The following is a 23,615-nucleotide window of genomic DNA, read 5'->3' as shown; positions in this document are numbered from 1 at the left end:
ATAGAATGTAGACATTTTTGAAGGAGAAAATTAGTTCACGAACTAAATCCTGCAGTGACAATTGACAACAGAGAATGTGTGTAAACATGTTAATTCAAAGGCCTACTGGACCCATCGCAATGGTTAAAAATAAGATGCGGGAGGAGGGAGGGGGAGGCAGCGGGTGAAGAAGACAACGTTTGGACTGTCCCGCGTTTCACCGAGTACGACGACAGAATGCAGTTAACAACGTAGCAGCGGAAGCTGTTTCGACCTTAATCATGGATTCACCTATCTGTCACTGAGCTGTGGATTTGTTTTTCTCATAGTTGCTATGTATTGCGTGACTATCTATCAGATCCATAATCACCGTCGGAAAATGTGATATAGAGACTGGAGACAGTGCAGCGTTGAGCTCGGTAGCCTGCCTACCTTCCTTATCTACTCGAGTTGCGTACTGGGGCTAGGCTATATGCTCGGTCTGTCCGTACGTCCGTGTGCCTCTTTCGGTGACTGGGATATAGTTGAACGGCACTACTCGACTATTGTTGGATAAATGACTTATGAAAGTCTCTTCGAGTTCAGTGGACAGAGCCAGCGGCTGTATGGGAAATGAATGTGCCCGGGAAACAGCAACCTGAACTGTTAGAGCGACCAGCCAGCCTCTTGGTTCCAACTTGGGCAAGTAGAGGGTCTCGGTGTCTTTATTTAGCCTACTAAAGATGTATGATGTTTTAGTGTATTTAATCAGATATGCCCCAGTTCTGCTGTAAAGAGAAGGTCAGGTTTTAAACAAATGATCACAGCAGTATATAATTGCACCGTGGATGCTTGAGAAGCAGCAAGAATTTGAAGAAATATTGCACTCATAGAACGTGTTTTTGTTTGTTGTTACGTTGACAATCTGTTCTGCCTTCATACATTCATTGAGTTCCCGTATTGGATTACAACTACTGTTCCTACGTAGGCTTGTGCTTATCAATAAGTATGATACACAAGAATATCTCATCTAATACCAGACTTGGCTAATATAGAAAGCAGCTAGACTATTTACCACATATGAGTTATTATTGTATGGTTTTGGTTGGGTCTTATTTGAACTTAAAATGACTTTTATATAATTTTTAATTATTTTTTTATTTTTTGTTACAATTTTATTGACAATTGTCACATGTTGTCAAGAGTGGGATGGTACGAAGAATACCTACACTGAGATATTTTACTCATTAGTTGTGGTGCAACCCATACGTTCATCATCTCCCATCTATGTATGTTTGAGGTTTGGCCCTAAGCCTATTCGAATTTTAAATACATTCGGTAGGTGCTTATTTGTTCTATTATATTTGTGCTATTTCACATGTGTGTATTAATATGTGTGAATTGGAAATGTTTTTTTGTTGTTGCATATCCCATGGGTGTCACGGCCAGGGATCAGCCATTATCAACGGTGACCTTGGAGATATTAGGGTTCAGTGCCATGCTCAAGGGCACATCGGCAGATTTGTTTTGACTTTGTCAACTCGAGGATTCAAACCAGTGACATTTTGGTTACTGGCCCAGCGCTCGAACCACTAGACTCTTAGGGTTCCAAAAGGGTTCTTTGCAGAGGGATTGGTTTCTACCAAGAACCATTTTCATATGAAGAACCCTTTTTGGAAGATGAGGGTTCTTTGCAAGGCAAAGGGTTCGACCTAGAATCATTCTCAGCCTAAGAACCCTTTTTGGGAGAAAAATGGTTCCCCTGTGGGGACAAACAGAAGACCCCTATATGGCTTTACTAAGCACTTCTCTTTCTAAGAGTGTAGGCTTCCTGCCAGCCCCATCTTGGGTTAACCTAACATGCATGTTATTCAATCATTTCATCCAAACTGCTCCCGGGTGTCTGTGTAGCCAGGCGCTAATATAGAACTTGGTTCTATTCTAATGACACCCTGCAAGTCCCGCCTCTCCCATTTACTCATTGGTTTTTACGAGCATATACCCACGTGGGTAATGGAAAGATGAACAAGGTCCACACTCCAGTTCAGTTGGTGGACGATAACGCACCTTTTAAGTTGGTTGCCAACCGCCATATTAAATCCACAGAAGAAGAAGCTGAACGAGGAGAGATTAATTAAAGAAAACAAAACTAAAAACTAACTAGGTTTCCCCTTTTTATCTGTAGATCAATCATCGGAGTAGAGAACACTTTTATGTGAATCAAAAATGGGTCAAAATTCTATAAACATCTGTAATAAAAAGGGCCATATTCATTACAGATAAACATTGGGTTGTTATTTTATCTCCCAGGACAAATTAGCCTGCAACAGCAAGCTAGCTAAATGTCCATGAATGTTTGTGTTTTGACCTGTCCCCAAATTAATATAGTTGGTTCACAGTTGGTTTTGGTATTTAACCTGTGTGAGGATATGAACACGTCTGGTGGAGTTAGACAAAACCGACGTGAACGTGTCTGGTGGGGTTAGACCTTGTATAGACCTAAAACAGTTGACCATAATAATAATAAGACTAGCATGTATTTGTTGTCAATGGGCTCGGTTCACTCATAGTGGATGCAGGTCTGGTTTATAAACTATGCCGGAGTTTAAGTCGTGACTCCCCATAGGGGAACCATTTTTATTTATTTTTTGCAAAATTATTGGTCGAAAGAGCTGATCTGATTAATCAAAAGACCGATTCGTGGATCAGAATTGGGCTGCCTGTATAAACGGCAGACATTGTCCCTGAGATCGAGGCTCAGTCTGATATTTCTCCATCGTTGGTCCCCCCTCTCCTTCCCCATGATGTTAAATGACTCATGCAATGTACATGTTTTCAACTTGTTTATAACCCCCCCTGATATTCTTCCGTTATTGAAAGTGAATTTCCCAAATTTTTGTTTGCTCTCGGTGAAATAACCCTCCAATGTCAGAAAGACCTGGAGAGACAAAAGTTGGATCTTTGATGTTAAATGTAGATATGACGTAATCATACGTAGCGGTAAGACTTCCGACATAAACACGTACTGCGTTTACACAGCCAGTCCATTTCTGATCTTTTTTCCACTAATTGGTCTTTTGATCAATCAGATCAGCTCATTTACCAGTAAAAGATCAGAATGGGCTGCCTGCATAAATGCACCCAGAGAGAGTATGAAGTGAAGAGGTTAAACCCATTAGCATTTCTTGTCACGCGGCCGTCACGTTGCATGACGGAGTGAATTCCTGTGAGTCAATACATGCTCAGAAGCGTCACTGAATGTATCTTAAAGCTCGCAGACAAGAAAATAGATTGTTAGATAAGTTTATTCTTTACTGGTGAGCAAACCCTTTTAGTCAGAAATAATTGTCTTCTGTTATGAATCTCAGTCATGATTAAACACTATTTTTCACAAGGTGTTGTCACACCCTGACCATAGTTTATTTGTATGTTTCTATGTTTTGGTTGGTCAGGGTGTGATCTGAGTGGGCATTCTATGTTGGATGTCTTGTTTGTCTATTTCTATGTCTGGCCTGATATGGTTCTCAATCAGAGGCAGGTGTTAGTCATTGTCTCTGATTGGGAACCATATTTAGGTAGCCTGGGTTTCACTGTGTGTTTGTGGGTGATTGTTCCTGTCTCTGTGTTTTGCACAAGATAGGGCTGTTTTCGGTTTACGTACGTTTGTTATTTTGTTAGTTTAATCGTGTATAGTTTCCTTATTAAATCAAATGAATCACAACTACGCTGCATTTTGGTCCGCTCCTCCTTCCCACAACGAAAGCCGTGACAGAATCACCCACCACAACAGGACCAAGCGGCGTGGTAACGGGAAACAGCAAAGGCAGCAGCAGGAGCAGCGTAAAAAGGACTTTTGCACTTGGGAGGAAATCCTCGACGGGAGAGGACCCTGGGCTAAACCAGGGGAGTGTAGCCGCCCCAAGGAGCAACTAAAGGAGGAATAGACATGGGAGGAGGAATTATTCGGAGAAGGACCCTGGGATCAGCCTGGAGAATATCGCCGCCCCAAAGAAGAACTAGAGGCGGAGAGAGCTGAGAGGGGCTGGTATGAGGAGGCAGCGCGGCGACGCGGATGGAAGCCTGAGAGTCAGCCCCAAAAATTTATTGGGTGGGGGCTCACAGGGAGTATGGCGACGCACTTCCTGTGGTTACCGGGGGGCTAGAGAGACCGGGCAGGCACCGTGTTATGCTGTGGTGCGCACGGTGTCTCCAGTGCGGGTGCATAGCCTGGTGCATTCTATTCCAGCTCCACGTATCGGCCGGGCTAGATTGAGCGTCGAGCCAAATGCCATGAAGCCGGCTCTACGCATCTGGTCTCCAGTGCGTCTCCTTGGGCCGGCTTACATGGCACCAGCCTTACGCTCGGTGTCCCCGGTTCGCCTGCATAGCCCAGTGCGGGCTATTCCACCTTGCCGCACTGGCAGAGCGACCGGGAGTATTCAACCAGGTAAGGTTGGGCAGGCTCGGTGCTCAAGAGCTCCAGTGCGCCTGCACGGTCCGGTCTACCCAGTACCACCTCCACACCCCAGCCCTCCGGTGGCAGCTCCCCGCACCAGGCTTCCTGTGCGTGTCCTCGGCCCAGTACCACCAGTGCCAGCACCACGCATCAGGCCTACAGTGCGCCTCGCCTCTCCAGCGCTGCCGGAGCCTTCCTCCTCTCCTGCGCTGCCGGAGTCTCCCGCCTGTTCAGCGCAGCCAGAGCCTTCCTCCTCTCCTGCCTGTTTAGCGCTGCCAGAGCCTTCCGCCTCTACAGCGTTGCCGGAGTCTCCTGCCCGTTTAGCGCAGCCAGAGCTGCCAGTCTGCATGGAGCAGCCAGAGCTGTCAGTCTTCATGGAACAGCCAGAGCTGTCAGTCTTCATGGAACAGCCAGAGCTGTCAGTCTTCATGGAACAGCCAGAGCTGTCAGTCTGCATGGAACAGCCAGAGCTGTCAGTCTGCATGGAGCAGCCAGAGCTACCAGTCTGCAAGGAGCTGCCAGTCTTCAAGGAGCTGTCAGTCTGCAAGGAGCTGTCAGTCTGCAAGGAGCTGCCAGTCTGCATGAAGCAGCCAGAGCTGCCAGTCTGCATGAAGCAGCCAGAGCTGTCAGTCTGCAAGATGTCGCCAGAGCTGTCAGTCTGCAAGAAGCCGCCAGAGATACCAGTCTGCATGGAGCAGCCAGAGCCGCCAGTCAGCATGGAGCAGCCAGAGCTGCAAGTCAGCATGGAGTAGCCAGAGCTGCCAGTCAGCATGGAGCAGCCAGAGCCGTCAGTCTGCAAGGATCCGCCAGTCAGCCAGACTCTTCCAGATCCGCCAGTCAGCCAGACTCTTCCAGATCCGCCAGTCAGCCAGACTCTTCCAGATCCGCCAGTCAGCCAGACTCTTCCAGATCTGCCATTCAACCAGACTCTTCCAGATCCGCCAGTCAGCCAGACTCTTCCAGATCCGCAAGTCAGCCAGACTCTTCCAGATCCGCCAGTCAGCCAGACTCTTCCAGATCCGCCAGTCAGCCAGACTCTTCCAGATCCGCCAGTCAGCCAGACTCTTCCAGATCCGCCAGTCAGCCAGTCTCTTCCAGATCTGCCAGTCAGCCAGTCTCTTCCAGATCTGCCAGTCAACCAGACACTTCCAGATCTGCCAGTCAACCAGACTCTTCCAGATCCGCCAGTCAACCAGACTCTTCCAGATCCGCCAGTCAACCAGACTCTTCCAGATCCGCCAGTCAGCCAGGATCTGACAGAGCCTTCCTCCTCTCCTCTGCTGCCGGAGTCTCCCGCCTGTCCGGCGCTGCTGCCGGAGTCTCCAGCCTGTCCGGCGCTGCTGCCGGAGTCTGAGGAGCCCCTCTGTCCCGAGCTGCCCCTCTGTCCCGAGCTGCCCCTCTGTCCCGTGTTATTTAGTAGGGTTGCTGTGGCTAGGAGGTCACAGAAGCGGACAAGGTGGGGGAGGACTATGGTGAAGTGGGGGCCACGTCCAGCACCGGAGCCGTCGCCGCGGACAGATGCCCACCCAGACCCTCCCCGATAGGTTGAGGTTTTGCGGCCGGAGTCCGCGCCTTGGGGGGGGGGGGGGGTTACTGTTACACCCTGACCATAGTTTATTTGTATGTTTCTATGTTGTGGTTGGTCAGGGTGTGATCTGAGTGGGCATTCTATGTTGGATGTCTTGTTTGTCTATTTCTATGTCTGGCCTAATATGGTTCTCAATCAGAGGCAGGTGTTAGTCATTGTCTCTGATTGGGAACCATATTTAGGTAGCCTGGGTTTCACTGTGTGTTTGTGGGTGATTGTTCCTGTCTCTGTGTTTTGCACCAGATAGGGCTGTTTTCGGTTTACGTACGTTTGTTATTTTGTTAGTTTAATCGTGTATAGTTTCCTTATTAAATCAAATGAATCACAACTACGCTGCATTTTGGTCCGCTCCTCCTTCCCACAATGAAAGCCGTGACAGAATCACCCACCACAACAGGACCAAGCGGCGTGGTAACGGGAAACAGCAAAGAGGTCTTCTCCACACTGAAGGTGTGACTCTGGCCGTGGCCGACCAGGATACTGAAACAGAAAGGCTCTCCGTCCCCCAACGAAAGCCGTGACAGGTGTTCAACCATTCATCTTCTTCCCACCACGGGATCAACAGCCTGTATTTCACTGTTGGGTCTGGTTTTTAGGCTGAGTTGACAAAACATTAGGAACACCTCTTTCCATGACATAGACTGACCATGAAGGGCAGAAGACAGATTAAAGATGTTTAAGCTTTGAGACATTTGAGACATGGATTGTGTATGTGCCAATTTTAGAGGGTGAATGGGCAAGACGAAAGATTTAAGTGACTTTGAAATGGGTCTGGTAGTAGGTGCCAGGCGCACCGGTTTGAGTATATCAAGAACTGCAAAGCTGCTGGGTTTTTCACTCAACAGTTTTTCCCATGTGTGTCAAGAATGGTCCTCCACCCAAATGGCATCCAGCCAACTTGACAACTGTGGGGCGCGTTGGAGTCAACATTGGTCCAGCATCACTGTGGAACGCTTTCGACGCCTTGTAGAGTCCATGGGCCGACGAATTGAGGCTGTTCTCAGGGCAAAAGTGTGTGTGTGTGGGGGGGGGGGGTGCAACTCAATATTAGGAAGGTGTTCCTAATGTTTTGTGCACTCTGTGTAGATTTGCAATCAATCAAATGTATTTATAAAGCTCTTTTTGCATCAGTGGATGCCACAAAGTGCTGTACAGAAACCCAGACCAAAACCCCCAAACAGCAAGCAATGCACCTTTCGTCTTGCCCATTCACCCTCTAAAATGGCACATACACAATCCATGTCTCAAATGTCTCAAAGCTTAAACATCTTTAATCTGTCTTCTGCCCTTCATGGTCAGTCTATGTCATGGAAAGAGGTGTTCCTAATGTTTTGTCAACTCAGCCTAAAAACCAGACCCAACAGTGGAAATACAGGCTGTTGATCCCGTGGTGGGAAGAAGAACATGGACCTTTTAAACTACCCTTACGTCATTTTAGAAGAATGTTTACAGTCTTAGTTCTGTAGACGATCCCACATTATATTGCTAATAGAGAAAAACATTATCTGACCCCCTCATCCATCACTTCAGTTACATTCTCCAGGGACTGATCACCCATTCTGAGGTATATGATGCCCGGCAGTATCTGTACTATCAAACTATGTTCTAATCGGCCTTCAGGATTTGGTCTTTTCGGTTATTATTCTTTATTTTAAACACCTCCTTTGATTTATGCTGTAATGAAAACTGTGAAGTACAAAAAAAAACATGCACCCCCCCCTCTCCTCCTTTTAGCATGGGCAGCAGAAACGTAATTACACCCCCAGTGTAGTGTGAAAGTCGATGGAGTTGTAGCCAGGAAATCAATCAGGCATTAATATTAAAACAAGTCAGTCCTGCTCTAGTATCTGTTTTGAGAATGCCATATCCAGAGCCGCCGCCACCACCACCAGCACCACCACCACCACCAGCACCACCACCACCACGGCCACCACCACCACCACCACCACCACGGCCACCACCACGGCCACCACGGCCACCACCACCACCACCACCACCACCACCACCACCACCACCACCACCACGGCCACCACCACCACGGCCACCACCACCACCACCACCACCACCACCACGGCCACCACCACCACCACCACCACGGCCACCACCACCACGGCCACCACCACCACGGCCACCACCACCACGGCCACCACCACCACGGCCACCACCACCACCACCACCACGGCCACCACCACCACCAACACCACGGCCACCACCACCACCACCAGCACCACCACCACCACCACCACGCTCCATTGTACTGATGGGAAGCAATACATTCTCAAACAGATAATGATTCTCCTATGTTTCCTTTGAGGCTTGGTGTTATTTACCTAGTTACCTATTTAAATATTGTCCTGAGATGTTTACTTAGTAAATTAAAATGCAACTCCTCCGTAGCATAATTATTAGTGCCCCAACAATCTTTCATTGACATTTTCATTTTGATCTAAGGCAGGGACCTCATGAATTTTAATGATGTCCCATGCATTTCAAAATGAGATTTTTTTTTATTTGTATTTTTCTTATCTTCCTCGTCTCCTTTAAAATCGGGCATTTCGTAAGTGCGTTCACTAGATTCTACTGATTAGTGTAAGACCTGTTTAACTTTGCAGGCATACTGCTTCTGATTTTGTAATTGTTATTATTATTATTATTATTAAAATTATATTTACTATAAATCATTATGCTGGATTGTAATTCTTCTTGAATTCCTGAATGGTCACAACAGTCAAATGTAAGAGAAATAGGTGTACTTTTGACAGCCCCAGATTGCATTTGGGGGGGCAGCGTAGCCTAGTGGTTAGAGTGGAGGGGCGGCAGCGTAGCCTAGTGGTTAGAGTGGAGGGGCGGCAGCGTAGCCTAGTGGTTAGAGTGGAGGGGCGGCAGGTAGCCTAGTGGTTAGAGTGGAGGGGCGGCAGCGTAGCCTAGTGGTTAGAGTGGAGGGGCGGCAGCGTAGCCTAGTGGTTAGAGTGGAGGGGCGGCAGCGTAGCCTAGTGGCATAAATTTGCTGACATTATCCCTCTAAGGTAGGTTTAAATGACCTCCATCCAGAGGGAAGCTGTCATGACATTATCCCTCGAGGGTAGGTTTAAATGACCTCCAACCAGAAGGAAGCTGCCATGACATTATCCCTCAAGGGTAGGTTTAAATGACCTCCAAACAGAAGGAAGCTGTCATGACATTATCCCTCAAGGGTAGGTTTAAACAACCTCCAACCAGAAGGAAGCTGCCATGACATTATCCCTCGAGGGTAGGTTTAAATGACCTCCAACCAGAGGGAAGCTGTCATGACATTAACCCGTAGGTTTAAATGACCTCCAACCAGGGGGAAGCTGCCATGAGTACTTCTGTGTGGTTTTTCATCCTCTGCCTGTATTCCATTGACTTCAATTTTGATTCCAGACTGAAAGAAAGGGAAACGGATGAAAGACCAAGCCTGACAAAAGCAGTGATTGTGACACCTGCCAAGAACACCCAGTATTTGTCTTTTATCCTTTTGGAACTGATCGTTTCTATCCATTGCTGCATGTGGACTATGGACCCAGTAGTACTGTTCTGTAGTCTTGTTCTTGTTCCATTTGACTTCTAGGCGATTACTGCTATATGCTCTGCTTCAGTTCTATAATCAATCAATAATAATGGAATGTTTCTGGTATTTCTAAAATAATTCCACACAATTGCTCGCTGCCTGGAACCAAGTGTAATATGGTAACGTTTTTTTGTTGTTGTTGTCATCAATTAATTATTCATTATTGTTATTTACTATGAGGTTATTTGTTCATTACCGTTTTAATAAGTTGTTATTAAGTCAACGTTGTAAAGTAGTGGTCTGTAAAATAAAGTGTTACTGATATTACCCTTATGAGCTGACCCATAATGCACAAGCAAGTAAGCCAATTTACACAGACGTAAAAAAAAAAAATCCTAAGTAATTTAAAAGATTTATTCAACAATGTATTAATTTATGATACTAGTGTGGGAATGTTTACCAGATGATATTAGTTCTATGTCAAAATAAGTCTCACAACCATGAATCCTGAAGGCGCCAATATCAGACCAGTGTTACCATGATTCCTGAAGGCGCCAATATCAGACCAGTGTTACCATGAATCCTGAAGGCGCCAATATCAGACCAGTGTTACCATGAATCCTGAAGGCCATCAATATCACCCCTGTGTTACCATGAATCCTGAAGGCCATCAATATCAGACCAGTGTTACCATGAATCCTGAAGGCGTCAATATCACCACTGTGTTACCATGAATCCTGAAGGCGCCAATATCAGACCAGTGTTACCATGAATCCTGAAGGCGTCAATATCACCCCTGTGTTACCATGAATCCTGAAGGCGCCAATATCAGACCAGTGTTACCATGAATCCTGAAGGCCGTCAATATCACCCCTGTGTTACCATGAATCCTGAAGGCGCCAATATCAGACCAGTGTTACCATGAATCCTGAAGGCCATCAATATCAGACCAGTGTTACCACGAATCCTGAAGGCCATCAATATCAGACCAGTGTTACCATGAATCCCTGAAGGCCATCAATATCAGACCAGTGTTACCATGAATCCTGAAGGCCATCAATATCACCCCTGTGTTACCATGAATCCTGAAGGCGCCAATATCAGACCAGTGTTACCATGAATCCCGAAGGCCATCAATATCAGACCAGTGTTACCACGAATCCTGATTTCTCATGTGGCTGTTTCTCTCCCCTGGTTTCTCATGTGGCTGTTTCTCATGTGGCTGTTTCTCTCCCCTGGTTTCTCATGTGGCTGTTTCTCTCCCCTGGTTTCTCATGTGGCTGTTTCTCTCCCCTGGTTTCTCATGTGGCTGTTTTTCTCCCCTGGTTTCTCATGTGGCTGTTTCTCTCCCCTGGTTTGTCATGTGGCTGTTTCTCATGTGGCTTTTTCTCTCCCCTGGTTTCTCACGTGGCTGTTTTCTCTCCCTGGTTTCTCATGTGGTTTCTCACGTGGCTGTTTCTCTCCCTGGTTTCTCATGTGGCTGTTTCTCTCCCCTGGTTTCTCATGTGGCTGTTTCTCATGTGGCTGTTTTTCTCCCCTGGTTTCTCACGTGGCTGTTTCTCTCCCCTGGTTTCTCATGTGGCTGTTTCTCTCCCCTGGTTTCTCATGTGGCTGTTTCTCTCCCCTGGTTTCTCATGTGGCTGTTTCTCTCCCCTGGTTTCTCATGTGGCTGTTTCTCATGTGGCTGTTTCTCTCCCCTGGTTTCTCATGTGGCTGTTTCTCTCCCCTGGTTTCTCATGTGGCTGTTTCTCTCCCCTGGTTTCTCATGTGGCTGTTTCTCATGTGGCTTTTTCTCTCCCCTGGTTTCTCACGTGGCTGTTTCTCTCCCCTGGTTTCTCATGTGGTTTCTCTCCCCTGGTTTCTCATGTGGCTTTTTCTCTCCCTGGTTTCCTGGTTTCTCATGTGGCTGTTTCTCATGTGGCTTTTTCTCTCCCCTGGTTTCTCACGTGGCTGTTTCTCTCCCCTGGTTTCTCATGTGTGGCTGTTTCTCATGTGGCTGGTTTCTCATGTGGCTGTTTCTCTCCCCTGGTTTCTCATGTGGCTGTTTCTCATGTGGTTTCTGCTTTTCTCTCCCCTGGTTTCTCATGTGGCTGTTTCTCCCCTGGTTTCTCTGCTGTTTCTCATGTGGCTTTTTCTCTCCCCTGGTTTCTCATGTGGCTGTTTTCTCCCCTGGTTTGTCATGTGGCTGTTTCTCATGTGGCTGTTTGTTTCTCTCCCCTGGTTTCTCATGTGGCTGCTTTTTTCTCCCCTGGTTTCTCATGTGGCTGTTTCTCTCCCCTGGTTTCTCATGTGGCTGTTTCTCTCCCCTGGTTTCTCATGTGGCTGTTTCTCTCCCCTGGTTTCTCATGTGGCTGTTTCTCATGTGGCTTTCTCTCCCCTGGTTTCTCATGTGGCTGTTTCTCTCCCCTGGTTTCTCATGTGGCTGTTTCTCTCCCCTGGTTTCTCATGTGGCTGTTTCTCTCCCCTGGTTTCTCATGTGGCTGTTTCCCCTGGTTTCTCATGTGGCTTTTTCTCTCCCCTGGTTTCTCACGTGGCTTTTTCTCTCCCCTGGTTTGTCATGTGGCTGTTTCTCATGTGGCTTTTTCTCTCCCCTGGTTTCTCACGTGGCTGTTTCTCTCCCCTGGTTTCTCATGTGGCTGTTTCTCATGTGGCTGTTTCCTCTGGTTTCTCATGTGGTAGTTTTTTCCCTTCCAGTTTCTGATATGATATATAACAACATGCTTGAAGGTACCAGGTGGGTGCTCCTGAATGAAAGACCAATACCCACTGAGGAGAGTGTCCTATAGAGGAACTGACCGTCGGAGAAGTAGATTTGGTGCACTGATGAAGCGCTCCGGGCCTGTATGTCAGACTGTCTTCTCTCTGGCTGTGCCATCGATGCCCCCTCCCTCCACCGATGCTACACTGCCTTTCCAATCCAATCTGCTTCAACTCCAAGCCTTTCATCCCAAGCCAAATAGAGATGTTTAATCTCCATTTGTTGTATGTTGATTTAGCTTTTTAAAATGTAACCTTTATTTAACTAGGCAAGTCAGTTAAGAACAAATTGTTATTTATAATGACGGCCGAGGAACAGTGGGTTAACTGCCTTATTCAAGGGCAGAACCACAGATTTTTTTTACCTTATCAGCTTGGGGATTCGATCCAGCAACCTTTCGGTTACTGGCCCACCTGCCGCCCCGATGCACCTTCAGATTCTTTTCTGTAATGAAATACAAGTTAAAATGTCCAATGCAGTCTTTTATTTTAATTTTAAATATCTCAATGATTTCTGGGTAACAATTAATTCCCTTACTGTGATTGTTTTCATTTAACATGGTCAAAAAGAAACAGCTTCTTAGCAAATTTCTCAAGCAAGAATGTATTTAAGGACTGTGTCAGAGTGGGGGGGGGGACTGAAAACTAGCTGTTATTGGCACAGAGGTTTGGAACTCTCTTTCTTATTGGACTACTCATTAATTGACCTCCTGGTGATGTCATCCCCAAAAACAGGCTGAAATTTCAGGTGGTCTTTTCAAACAGCTCTAACACTAAAAGGACGTTATCATAATTTTCACAATTTCACAAGTATTATTCCAACATCATAGTGTGGAAATATATTTAAAACACAGGACGTTATTGATTACGGTATTGATTCCACTGGTCCTTTGACTCAATTATTTTTTATATTTTTTTAAATGTTTATTAGTATCATATCCAGCTGCCACAGATGTGATTGGCCAGTTGACAGTAGTTAGGGAGCTTAATGAAGCTCCAGCAGCACCACCGCAAAATCAACATACAGTACCAGTGAAAAGTTTGGACACACCTACTCATTCCAGGGTTGTTCTTTTAATTTTTACTGTATTCTACAATGTAGAAAATAGTCAAAAATAAAGACCCTTGAATGAGTAGGTGTGTCCAAACTTTTCACTGGTACTGTATGTGGAAAGGGCACGTTTCTATTTTTTGTAGTAAAGAATAAATTTTCCAATGACATCATCAATCATTACTAATTACCATTAGTAATTCTTTTTTTTTAAATGCACACCGACGATGTCAACTGAAACACTTATCTTCCCATTTTATTATTTTTTACTACAAAACATAGAAACGCACAATTTTCCCATCATGTTGATGTTTGGGTGGTGCTGCAGATTATGAAAATGAAGTAGAACATTTTTTAAATAAATTGGGAGTTACGCGCAATGATAGTGTGTGGTCTTTTTCCTACGACTCGGGAAACCATGCAGTTTATTCATCTACAGATTAAAGTTCACGGCGATGAGCTTGATGTTCTTTTCGATTGAAGGTTCTGGTGACATGATACTTGGCTGCCGTTTGACAAATAAAAAATAATCTTATCCCATAATAATCTCATCATGTTGCCTATACCCGCACCACACTATGAGTGCGAGCTGTTGGCTAGAGCACAGTGCCAAGACCAGAGTGGGCACTTTCGCTATTACAATGCAACGTTTTTAGTGACAGAACCATAAGAGAAGTGGAAAATGCGATGGAAACACATTTAACTTGTCATTTTTAATTCGGTACATGGGAAATTGAAATACAAAAAATACAAAAATTATGTTTTTTTTTTTTTAAATGTGCACTACGTCATCACGCACAGTCTTTTATCCGCAATAAGTACCTTTTAGGGAAGCACATCTCTGGGGGGAAAATGCATGTATATTTCTTATGTGGATTTTACAATTATTCGCATATTTGTTTTTCATTGGCCAATTGGATGGATTCCCAGCTACAGGCTTATGGCACTAATAGGCTTTGTACTTTCTTTTTTCTTTTTTCTTTTTTTCTTTCACCTTTATTTAACCAGGTAGACTAGTTGAGAACAAGTTCTCATTTACAACTGCGACATGGCCAAGATAAAGCATAGCAGTGTGAACAGACAACACAGAGTTACACATGGAGTAAACAATTAACAAGTCAATAACACAGTAGAAAAAAAGGGGAGTCTATATACAATGTGTGCAAAAGGCGAGCAAAAATGTTTTTAAAGATATGCGAAGAAAAATATCTAAAACGAAAAGAGACGATACTTACAGAGAGACGATACGACAGGACGACTTACTGCTACGCCATCTTGGAACGTCACCCCATCTGCATCCAGATCGAATGCTAGATTTAATTATCGTGTTGAGTCCCCTATCATGTGTATTGTCCAGCAGTATTTTCTCTACATAAATCTTTGAAGTATGTTTATGTCCTCCTGGAAGTCGAGGGGAAAATGCCATGACCTAAATTCCAAACTGTGTTTTAAAAATTATTTGCCCCCTCTCTAAAACTTTAAAAAGAGGCATGGATCAAATGTTTGTGCTATTACATCCTAGTAGATCACTCTTTGGGTTTAGTCAAAACTGTCAGGCATATGTGTATAGGTGGCAGGGAAGTCAGGCGCAGGAGAGTCAAGCGGAGTGTAAAATGGAGTCTTTTAATAATGTCCAAGTAACATGCTCCATAACACTAAACAGGAAAAAGAACATAAACAAATATGGGTACGAAGACCCGTCGCGCACCTATACAACAAAAACACTACACTGACAATAAACAATCTCTGACAAAGACATGAGGGGAAACAGAGGGTTAAATACACAACAGGTAATGGATGGGATTGAAAACAGGTGTGTGGGAAGACAAGACAAAACCAATGGAAAATGAAAAAAGGATCAATGATGGCTGGAAGACCGGTGACGTCGAACGCCGAGCACCGCCCGAACAAGGAGAGGCAACGACTTCGGCAGAAGTCGTGACAAAAACACAACTTTGGTTTAAAAGATTTGGATCTCAAGTATTTTTGCTCTTTTAAATAATTGAGATTTACCACATTAACACATTACTGGAAGTTGCTTCTTATGAAATGGGGTTGAAAACAAAGGTTCACCAAAAGTTTGAAATAATAGAACCATATTTTTTTTGCATTGTGGTATATTTGTTTTGTGGTGTCATAGACTTCAAAATGAACACTTCTTCTGTAGAAATTTCGACATGTCAACTTTTGTTAGCAGAATGTGTGATCTCTCCTGGCTAATTGCATCACCTGCAGTTGAGAAACAGGGAAGGTGAAGACACTCAAGTGCATGTCGAAGAGCTCTGACAAGATGAGAAGGGTGTCTCTCTTCTCCCACCACCAGGGTACTGGGTCTTGAGGTGTGGGAAGTGAAGGCTTCTGTACAACTGCATCTTGTTGTGAACTCATTGAATGATGGCTATACAGGGTGGCTGATGTTTCATGTGCTCCTAACCAACTGTAACGGTTGTCTATTCGGTGGAAGGAGAGGAGGACCAAAGCGCAGCGTGGTATGTGTTCATGATATATTTATTTAAACTCAGAACACTAAACAAAAATAACAAAGAGAATGAAACGAAACCGAAACAGTTCTGTAAGGTGAAGAAAAAACACTAAACAGAAAATAATCACCCACAAAACACAGGTGGGAAAATGCTACCAAAGTATGATTCTCAATCAGAGACAACGAATGACACCTGCCTCTGATTGAGAACCATACCAGGCCAAACACATAAACACAACATAGAAAAAAGAACATAGACTACCCACCCCAACTCACGCCCTGACCAAACTAACACAAAGACATAAATAAAGGAACTAAGGTCAGAACGTGACACCAACTGTGTTATTTGTATTAAAAAAATAGCATTGTTTGTAACTTATGTTGTACATAATGTTGTTGCTACCGTCTCTTATGACCGAAAATAACTTCTGGACATCAGAACAGCGATTACTCACCACCAGCTGGTAGAAGCTTGAATGGTATACTGCTTTCCCGGGAACAGGCCCAAATCCCCGTCATTTGCGTGAAGAGAAGACGGAGGAAAAGGGGGTGGGGTGTCGGGCTGCGTTCTGAGAATTCGTAGGTGAGTGAGTAAACCCCCACTGCCATCCTGTTCTATTGGCAAACATGCAATCATTGGAAAATACAATTGATGTCCTAGGAGCAAGATTAAACTACCAAAGGGAGATTAAAAACCCTATTTTATGTGGCTGAACGACGACATGAACAACATGCAGCTGCCGAGTTTTACACTGTATCGGCCGGATAGAACAGCACCCTCTGGTAAGACAAGGGGTGGCGGCCTATGTATAATTGTGAACAACAGCTGGTGCACGATATCTAAGGAAGTCAAGGTTTTTCTTGCCTGAGGTAGAGTATCGCATGATAAGTTGTAGACCACACTATGTACCTAGAGAGTTTTCATCTGTATTTTTTGTAGCTGTCTGCGTACCACCACAGACTGATGCTGGCACTAAGACCGAACTCAATGAGCTGTATACGGGCATAAGTAAACAGGAAAACGCTCATCCAGAGGCGGCGCTCTTAGTGGCCAGGGACTTTAATGCAGGGAAACTTAAATAAGTTTTAGCAAATTTCCACCAGCATGTTAAATGTGCAACCAGAGGAGAAAAGAACTCTAGACCACCTTTACTCTACACGCAGAGTACGTACGAAGCTCTCCCTCGCCCTCCATTTTGGCAAATCTGACCATAATTCTATCCTCCTGATTCCTGCTTACAAGCAAAAATTAAAGCAGGAAGCACCAGTGACTCAGTAAATGAAAAAGTGGTCAGATGAAGCAGATGCTAAGCTACAGGACTGTTTTGCTAACACAGACTGGAATATGTTCTGGGATTCTTCCGATGGCATTGAGGAGTACACCACATCAGTCACTGGCTTCATCAATAAGTGCATCGATGACGTCGTCCCCACAGTGACTTTACGTACATACCCCTACCAGAAGCCATGGAATACAGGCAACATCCGCATTGAGCTAAAGGGTAATGCTGCCGCTTTCAAGGAGCGGGACTAATATGGAGCGGGACTAATAAGAAATCCTGCTATCCCCTCTGATGAACCATCAAACAGGCAAAGCATCAATACAGGACTAAGATTTAATCGTACTACACTGACTCCGACACTTGTCAACCACAGACTACAAATCGAAGCACAGCCGAGAGCTGCCCAGTGACACGAGCCTACCAGACGAGACCAATTACTTCTATGCTCACTTCGAGGCAAGTAACACTGAAACATGCATGAGAGCCTCAGCTGTTCTGGACGACTGTGGGTTCACGCTCTCCGCGGCCGATGTGAGTAAGACCTTTAAACAGGTCAACATTCACAAGGCTGCAGGGCCAGATTGATTACCAGGACGTGTACTGCGAGCATGTGGTGACCAACTGGCAAATGTCTTCACTGACATTTTCAAACTCTCCCTTTCTGAGTCTTTAATACCAAAATGTTTCAAGCAAACCACCATAGTCCCTGTGTCCAAGAACACAAAGGTAACCTGCCTAAATGACTACCGACCCGCAGCACGTCTGTGGCCATGAAGTGCTTTGAAAGGCTGGTCATGGCTCACATCAACACCATTATCCCAGAAACCCTATACCTACTCCAATTTGCAAACCTCCCTAACAGATCCACAGATGATGTAATCTCTATTACACTCCACACTGCCCTTTCCCACCTGAACAAAAGGAAAACCTATGTGAGAATGTTATTAATTGACTACAGCTCAACTATATAATCAACTGGACCCAGACTATTTGCTTTGCTCCCCCGCCACCTCTTTTACACCGCTGCTACTCTCTGTTATTATCTATGCATAGTCGCTTTAATAACTCTACCTACATGTACATCATACCTCAATTACCTCGACTAACCGGTGCCCCTGCACATTGACTCTGTACCGATACCCCCTGTCTCTCTATTGTCATTTTACTGCTGCTATTTAATTATTTGTTACTTTTATTTGTTATTCTTATTTTATTTCATTTTTTTGTGTACATTTTTTTTTTTTTTTTACTGCATTACTGGTTAGGGGCTTGTAAGTAAGCATTTCACTGTCAGGTCTACAGTGTTGTATTCGGGCATCATGTGACAAATACAATTTGATTTGATAATACCTGAGGGCTTTAGTAAAAAAAAAGAAGAAGAAAAACAAAGACCATTCTAGAACTCTCAAAAATCTTCCATGTGTTTTTTTCCCCAACACATTATGCAAAATCAAGAGATGGAATGAAGAAGAAGAAGGCATAGAATAAATCATGGAGGATATAATGTGAACAGAACTAGCAGCACAAAACATTGGTGGGAAAAGAAAACAAACCTTAATAAAAAAAAATACAACTTTTTATTTGTATTTTTTTTAAAGTCTTTCTTTGAAGCAGCAGTGTAAATAGGCTCTATGAGATCCTGTTGTTAGTGAGAGAACTAGGCCACCTTAAGACTGGTTATTTGGACGACCCAATTACCTTAGGAACGGAGGACATAATACATGCAGCCAAACAGATGGTCAAACGTGCTATTGGGTTTTACTCTCAGGTTTTGGGTGATAAGATCAGTTGCTATACATGCATTTTTTTCCCCTTTTTTTCCGGGATTCAAACCATCAAACATGAGCATCATCTCCCCACATGGCGATCGAGTTTTATAATGTTTATGTCCTGTTGTGGTGTAAATACAGTAGAGCCGACAAATCCACAATCTATGTCCCAGTAACTCAGGCAGGTAAAATCCTATTTGTTTTTCTATGTGTCAACAGACAAAAGAAGGAATTGCCCTGCTGTATAACAAGGAGACCAGTAATACTTATGATGTTCGCCTGAAGCTGACAAGAGAGGTGTTGACCATACAGAAGCTGGATGTGGTTTGCACGAGAGGGGGTGACCCACAATTAAATGTAAGTACTTAAGATCTACCTTGACATTAGGGGTTTGCATGGGTGTCACAGTGGGCTTTCCTATACTTGGATAAACCAGGCACACATAACTAACCCTTTAAACTCAAAATGGTATTTGTGTGTGAATATATTTGTGCTCCTGTCACTCGGCGTTCATTGAAGGTGACCTGAAGTGACTTCAGTTCCGTTCACATTAATACCTTTTTAATGATGACGACAACTCAGCTGGCTTTTCACTTCCTGATACTGATGTCAGAGGTCACGATAAGCTTTAGTTGGATGTAATTGGGGACAGGAAAGCTCTGACTCACATTGAGCTTCAGTATGGTCGTCATTTGTATAGCATACATAAGTGTACCGAAAATCTATAGTAATGGAAGTATATTTTTTTATGTGTTACCATGGAGACATTCTGTATCTGTCAATCTTGGGGTTTTGATAGTGAGGATAAGTGGAGGATAAGTGCCATAACCCATTTGTTATGCTCCAACCTTGTTTCAACATTTCAAGATTATTTTACCAAGGTCAAATCCCATTTTTTAAAGCACAGAACTGTCGTTCTCCGAAGGCAGGCTGCTGGAGGTCTGGGTATAAGCATCAAAGTAAGTGTTACATTTTCATCAATACAACATCTAAAGGATATTGGACCTTTTTATAAGAGATTCTGGACTAACAAACCTTAACGCGATGGTAAATCTAAGCGCAGTTGGTAGTCAGAATGTTTTTGTTTGTTGTTGCTATTTTCACTATTGCAATTATCAGCTGACCTGCTGCCGTTGGCGCGAAAGAGCTGGATTTTGATGAATATACAAGTTGTGGGTATTTTGAGGCTTGGCCCCTCACTGGCCAATCAGAACGTCCTCCATGGCCCCTCACTGGCCAATCAGAACGTGCTCCATGGCCCCTCACTGGCCAATCAGAACGTCCTCCATGGCCCCTCACTGGCCAATCAGAACGTGCTCCATGGCCCCTCACTGGCCAATCAGAACGTGCTCCATGGCCCCTCACTGGCCAATCAGAACGTGCTCCATGGCCCCTCACTGGCCAATCAGAACGTCCTCCATGGCCCCTCACTGGCCAATCAGAACGTGCTCCATGGTGAAATATGTGGCTGCTTCCAAGTTTGTGGTCTTTTATGCATTTCCTTGGAATCAACTTCAATTCCAATGTTAGTCCGTTATAGTTTGTTAAATGGCTTTACAGAAATGTAAAAAAATGGAAAAAAAATGTAGACCTATCTTTGTTAAATATGTTAACTTGAACCCATTTGCTGTCCACATTGTTCTAAGCAATTGCATGTTTTCAATAGCATTCACACTGATATAGGGGCTTGGCTACTACTGTAAATTACATTATGGCTGAGAATTGACATGCCAAACAAGATTAAATTCATTATTGATAAGGCCTAACAAGAGAACAAATAATTCTAATCAAATTCTAAACAAAACGAAACAACAACCTATTTTAAATAGGCTATGTCACACTTACAGGCACCATCATTTCTCCCTGTGGACATATAATATTAAAATCAAATCAAATCAAATTTTATTTGTCACATACAAATGGTTAGCAATGTTAATGCGAGTGTAGCGAAATGCTTGTGCTTCTAGTTCCGACAATGCAGTAATAACCAACGAGTAATCTAGCTAACAATTCCAAAACTACTACCTTATACACATAAGTGTAAAGGGATATGTACATAAAGATATATGAATGAGTGATGGTACAGAGCGGCATAGGCAAGATGCAGTAGATGGTAACGAGTACAGTATATACATATGAGATGAGTATGTAAACAAAGTGGCATAGTTTAAAGTGGCTAGTGATACATGTATTACATAAAGATGCATTAGATGATGTAGAGTACAGTATATACGTATACATATAAGATAAATAATGTAGGGTGCGTAAACATTATATTAAGTGGCATTGTTTAAAGTGGCTAGTGATACATGTATTACATAAAGCTAGTGATACATGTATTACATAAAGATGCATTAGATGATGTACAGTATATACGTATACATATAAGATAAATAATGTAGGGTATGTAAACATTATATTAAGTGGCATTGTTTAAAGTGGCTAGTGATACATGTATTACATAAAGATGCATTAGATGATGTACAGTATATACGTATACATATAAGATAAATAATGTAGGGTATGTAAACATTATATTAAGTAGCATTGTTTAAAGTGGCTAGTGATATATTTGGAGGGTTTCACGCACGTCCAACACAGGACCTTCAGGTCTAAAATAATGTGGACCTTTCTATAATACAGAGATTAAAAAGGAAATGTCGACTCACTTGTTTTCCTCCTCTCAAACTTTACATTTTAATAAAGCTTTGGTGATTAAGATTTATTTCCAAGCGGTGTTAGGAGACAAACCGTTTATCGACAGTCTTGACTACTTTGCGATCGCATTGGGGCAGCACAACAACAACAAAAATCCTTCATTGAGAGGATGGGAGTCTATGCTTGGTTTTCAGTCAAATAAAACAAAATGGGAAAAAAGTTTAGTTTTTAAAAAGTTTTTAAAAAACTAAACAAAAAAAGTTTTGTTTTTAAATACGAAGTATAAAGGCACCAAAAGCCTGTTTGGCTACTCTTGTTCTATGTCCATATGGGCAGTGTGCATCACGGCAGGATAGGCTGTGTTTCAGCTGTCAGATTTCATGACATAACCAACTGTGTTACCACTGAAACCAGCTTTTGGTTGGTATTAAATATCCGTCTCAGAGCTGCTTTGAATTAGCACTTTGGACACGCCTCAAATATTTCCACCCCTCCCATCAGAGCGCAATCGAGCTGACATAAGACCGGTAAATTGCCAAACCTAGTTTTTACATGACGCAATTGCTAACTAACGTGCGTTTGATATTAGCTCCGCCTTTGCTATTATGGGATATTGTGTGTAGATTGAAGAAAAAATACGATTTAATCCATTTTAGAATAAGGCTGTAACGTAACGAAATGTGGAAAAAGTGAAGGGGTCTGAATACTTTCTGAATGCACTATGCATATATATATAAATGTTACACATTTTAAAATTACCTTTCTCTTGTGTCTCCCAGGGGGGTGCTGAGCATAAAGTGCCTGTGGTCATTTCAAAGATGTTTAAAGATCAAGTAGGTACGGCAGTATTGAACATTTCTACCAGTGATGTGGACTGAAACACCTGACAGTGATGTGGACTGAAACACCTGACAGTGATGTGGACTGAAACACCTGACAGTGATGTGGACTGAAACACCTGACAGTGATGTGGACTGAAACACCTGATAGTGATGTGGACTGAAACACCTGACAGTGATGTGGACTGAAACACCTGACAGTGATGTGGACTGAAACACCTGACAGTGATGTGGACTGAAACACCTGACAGTGATGTGGACTGAAACACCTGACAGTGATGTGGACTGAAACACCTGACAGTGATGTGGACTGAAACACCTGACAGTGATGTGGACTGAAACACCTGACAGTGATGTGGACTGAAAAACATGGACTACCAGTGATGTGGACTGAAACACCTGACAGTGATGTGGACTGAAACACCTGACAGTGATGTGGACTGAAACATCCGACATGTTTAGTACTGTTATGAACAATATCAATATACAACATTTTAGGTTATGTTCCCCTCATGTCTATACGTTTCTATGTCAGGTAACTATTGTATTACTACATTGGTAACCAGAATGCAGTTGCTCAACTGTACATGGAAATCTGCTGACGAGGTATATAAAACAATGGTTTAATTGTAACGAATAGGAACTAGACCCATTCTGCCAGAGCCTCCCGCTGCTCAGGATAACCCTGAGATTGAACCCTAAAATAGAAGGGCATCTTCTCTTTTGCCACATCCCCCAATTCCTTTCTGGGTAGTGAAAGCAGAAAAGCATGTTTCTAGTCACCCAGAGAGGAACATGCTTCTAGTCACCCAGAGAGGAACATGCTTCTACTCACCCAGAGAGGAACATGCTTCTAGTCACCCAGAGAGGAACATGCTTCTAGTCACCCAGAGAGGAACATGTTTCTAGTCACCCAGAGAGGGACATGCTTCTAGTCACCCAGAGAAGAACATGCTTCTAGTCACCCAGAGAGGAACATGCCTCTAGTCACCCAGAGAGGAACATGCTTCTAATAACCCAGAGAGGAACATGCTTCTAGTCACCCAGAGAGGAACATGCTTCTAGTCACCCAGAGAAGAACATGCTTCTAGTCACCCAGAGAGGAACATGCCTCTAGTCACCCAGAGAAGAACATGTTTCTAGTCACCCAGAGAGGAACATGCTTCTAGTCACCCAGAGAGGAACATGCTTCTAGTCACCCAGAGAGGAACATTCTTCTAGTCACCCAGAGAGGAACATGCTTCT

At 43.8% G+C, this 23,615-nt stretch overlaps 1 protein-coding gene across 2 annotated transcripts in view; it reads left to right on the top strand.

Annotated features, from left to right (window-relative positions):
- Positions 1 to 176: 176 nt before the first annotated feature.
- LOC135508500 (gamma-2-syntrophin-like) overlaps positions 177 to 23,615 on the top strand; it is a 92,715-nt gene continuing 69,276 nt past the window's right edge. The window contains exons 1-4 of one of the 2 annotated variants that reach the window (XM_064928748.1): positions 177 to 660; positions 19,093 to 19,230; positions 19,776 to 19,832; positions 22,311 to 22,368. In XM_064928748.1, coding sequence (XP_064784820.1) covers positions 592 to 660; positions 19,093 to 19,230; positions 19,776 to 19,832; positions 22,311 to 22,368 — 322 coding nt within the window. In that variant the 5' untranslated portion in view covers positions 177 to 591. Of the gene's footprint in view, positions 661 to 19,092; positions 19,231 to 19,775; positions 19,833 to 22,310; positions 22,369 to 23,615 lie in introns of those variants that run through there. The other variant, XM_064928749.1, reaches the window with a different exon arrangement.

Source organism: Oncorhynchus masou, chromosome 21 (genome assembly GCF_036934945.1).
Source record: "Oncorhynchus masou masou isolate Uvic2021 chromosome 21, UVic_Omas_1.1, whole genome shotgun sequence".
In the NCBI taxonomy this organism is placed as follows: Eukaryota; Metazoa; Chordata; class Actinopteri; order Salmoniformes; family Salmonidae; genus Oncorhynchus; species Oncorhynchus masou.
This window is presented reverse-complemented; position numbering and strand designations above follow the sequence as displayed.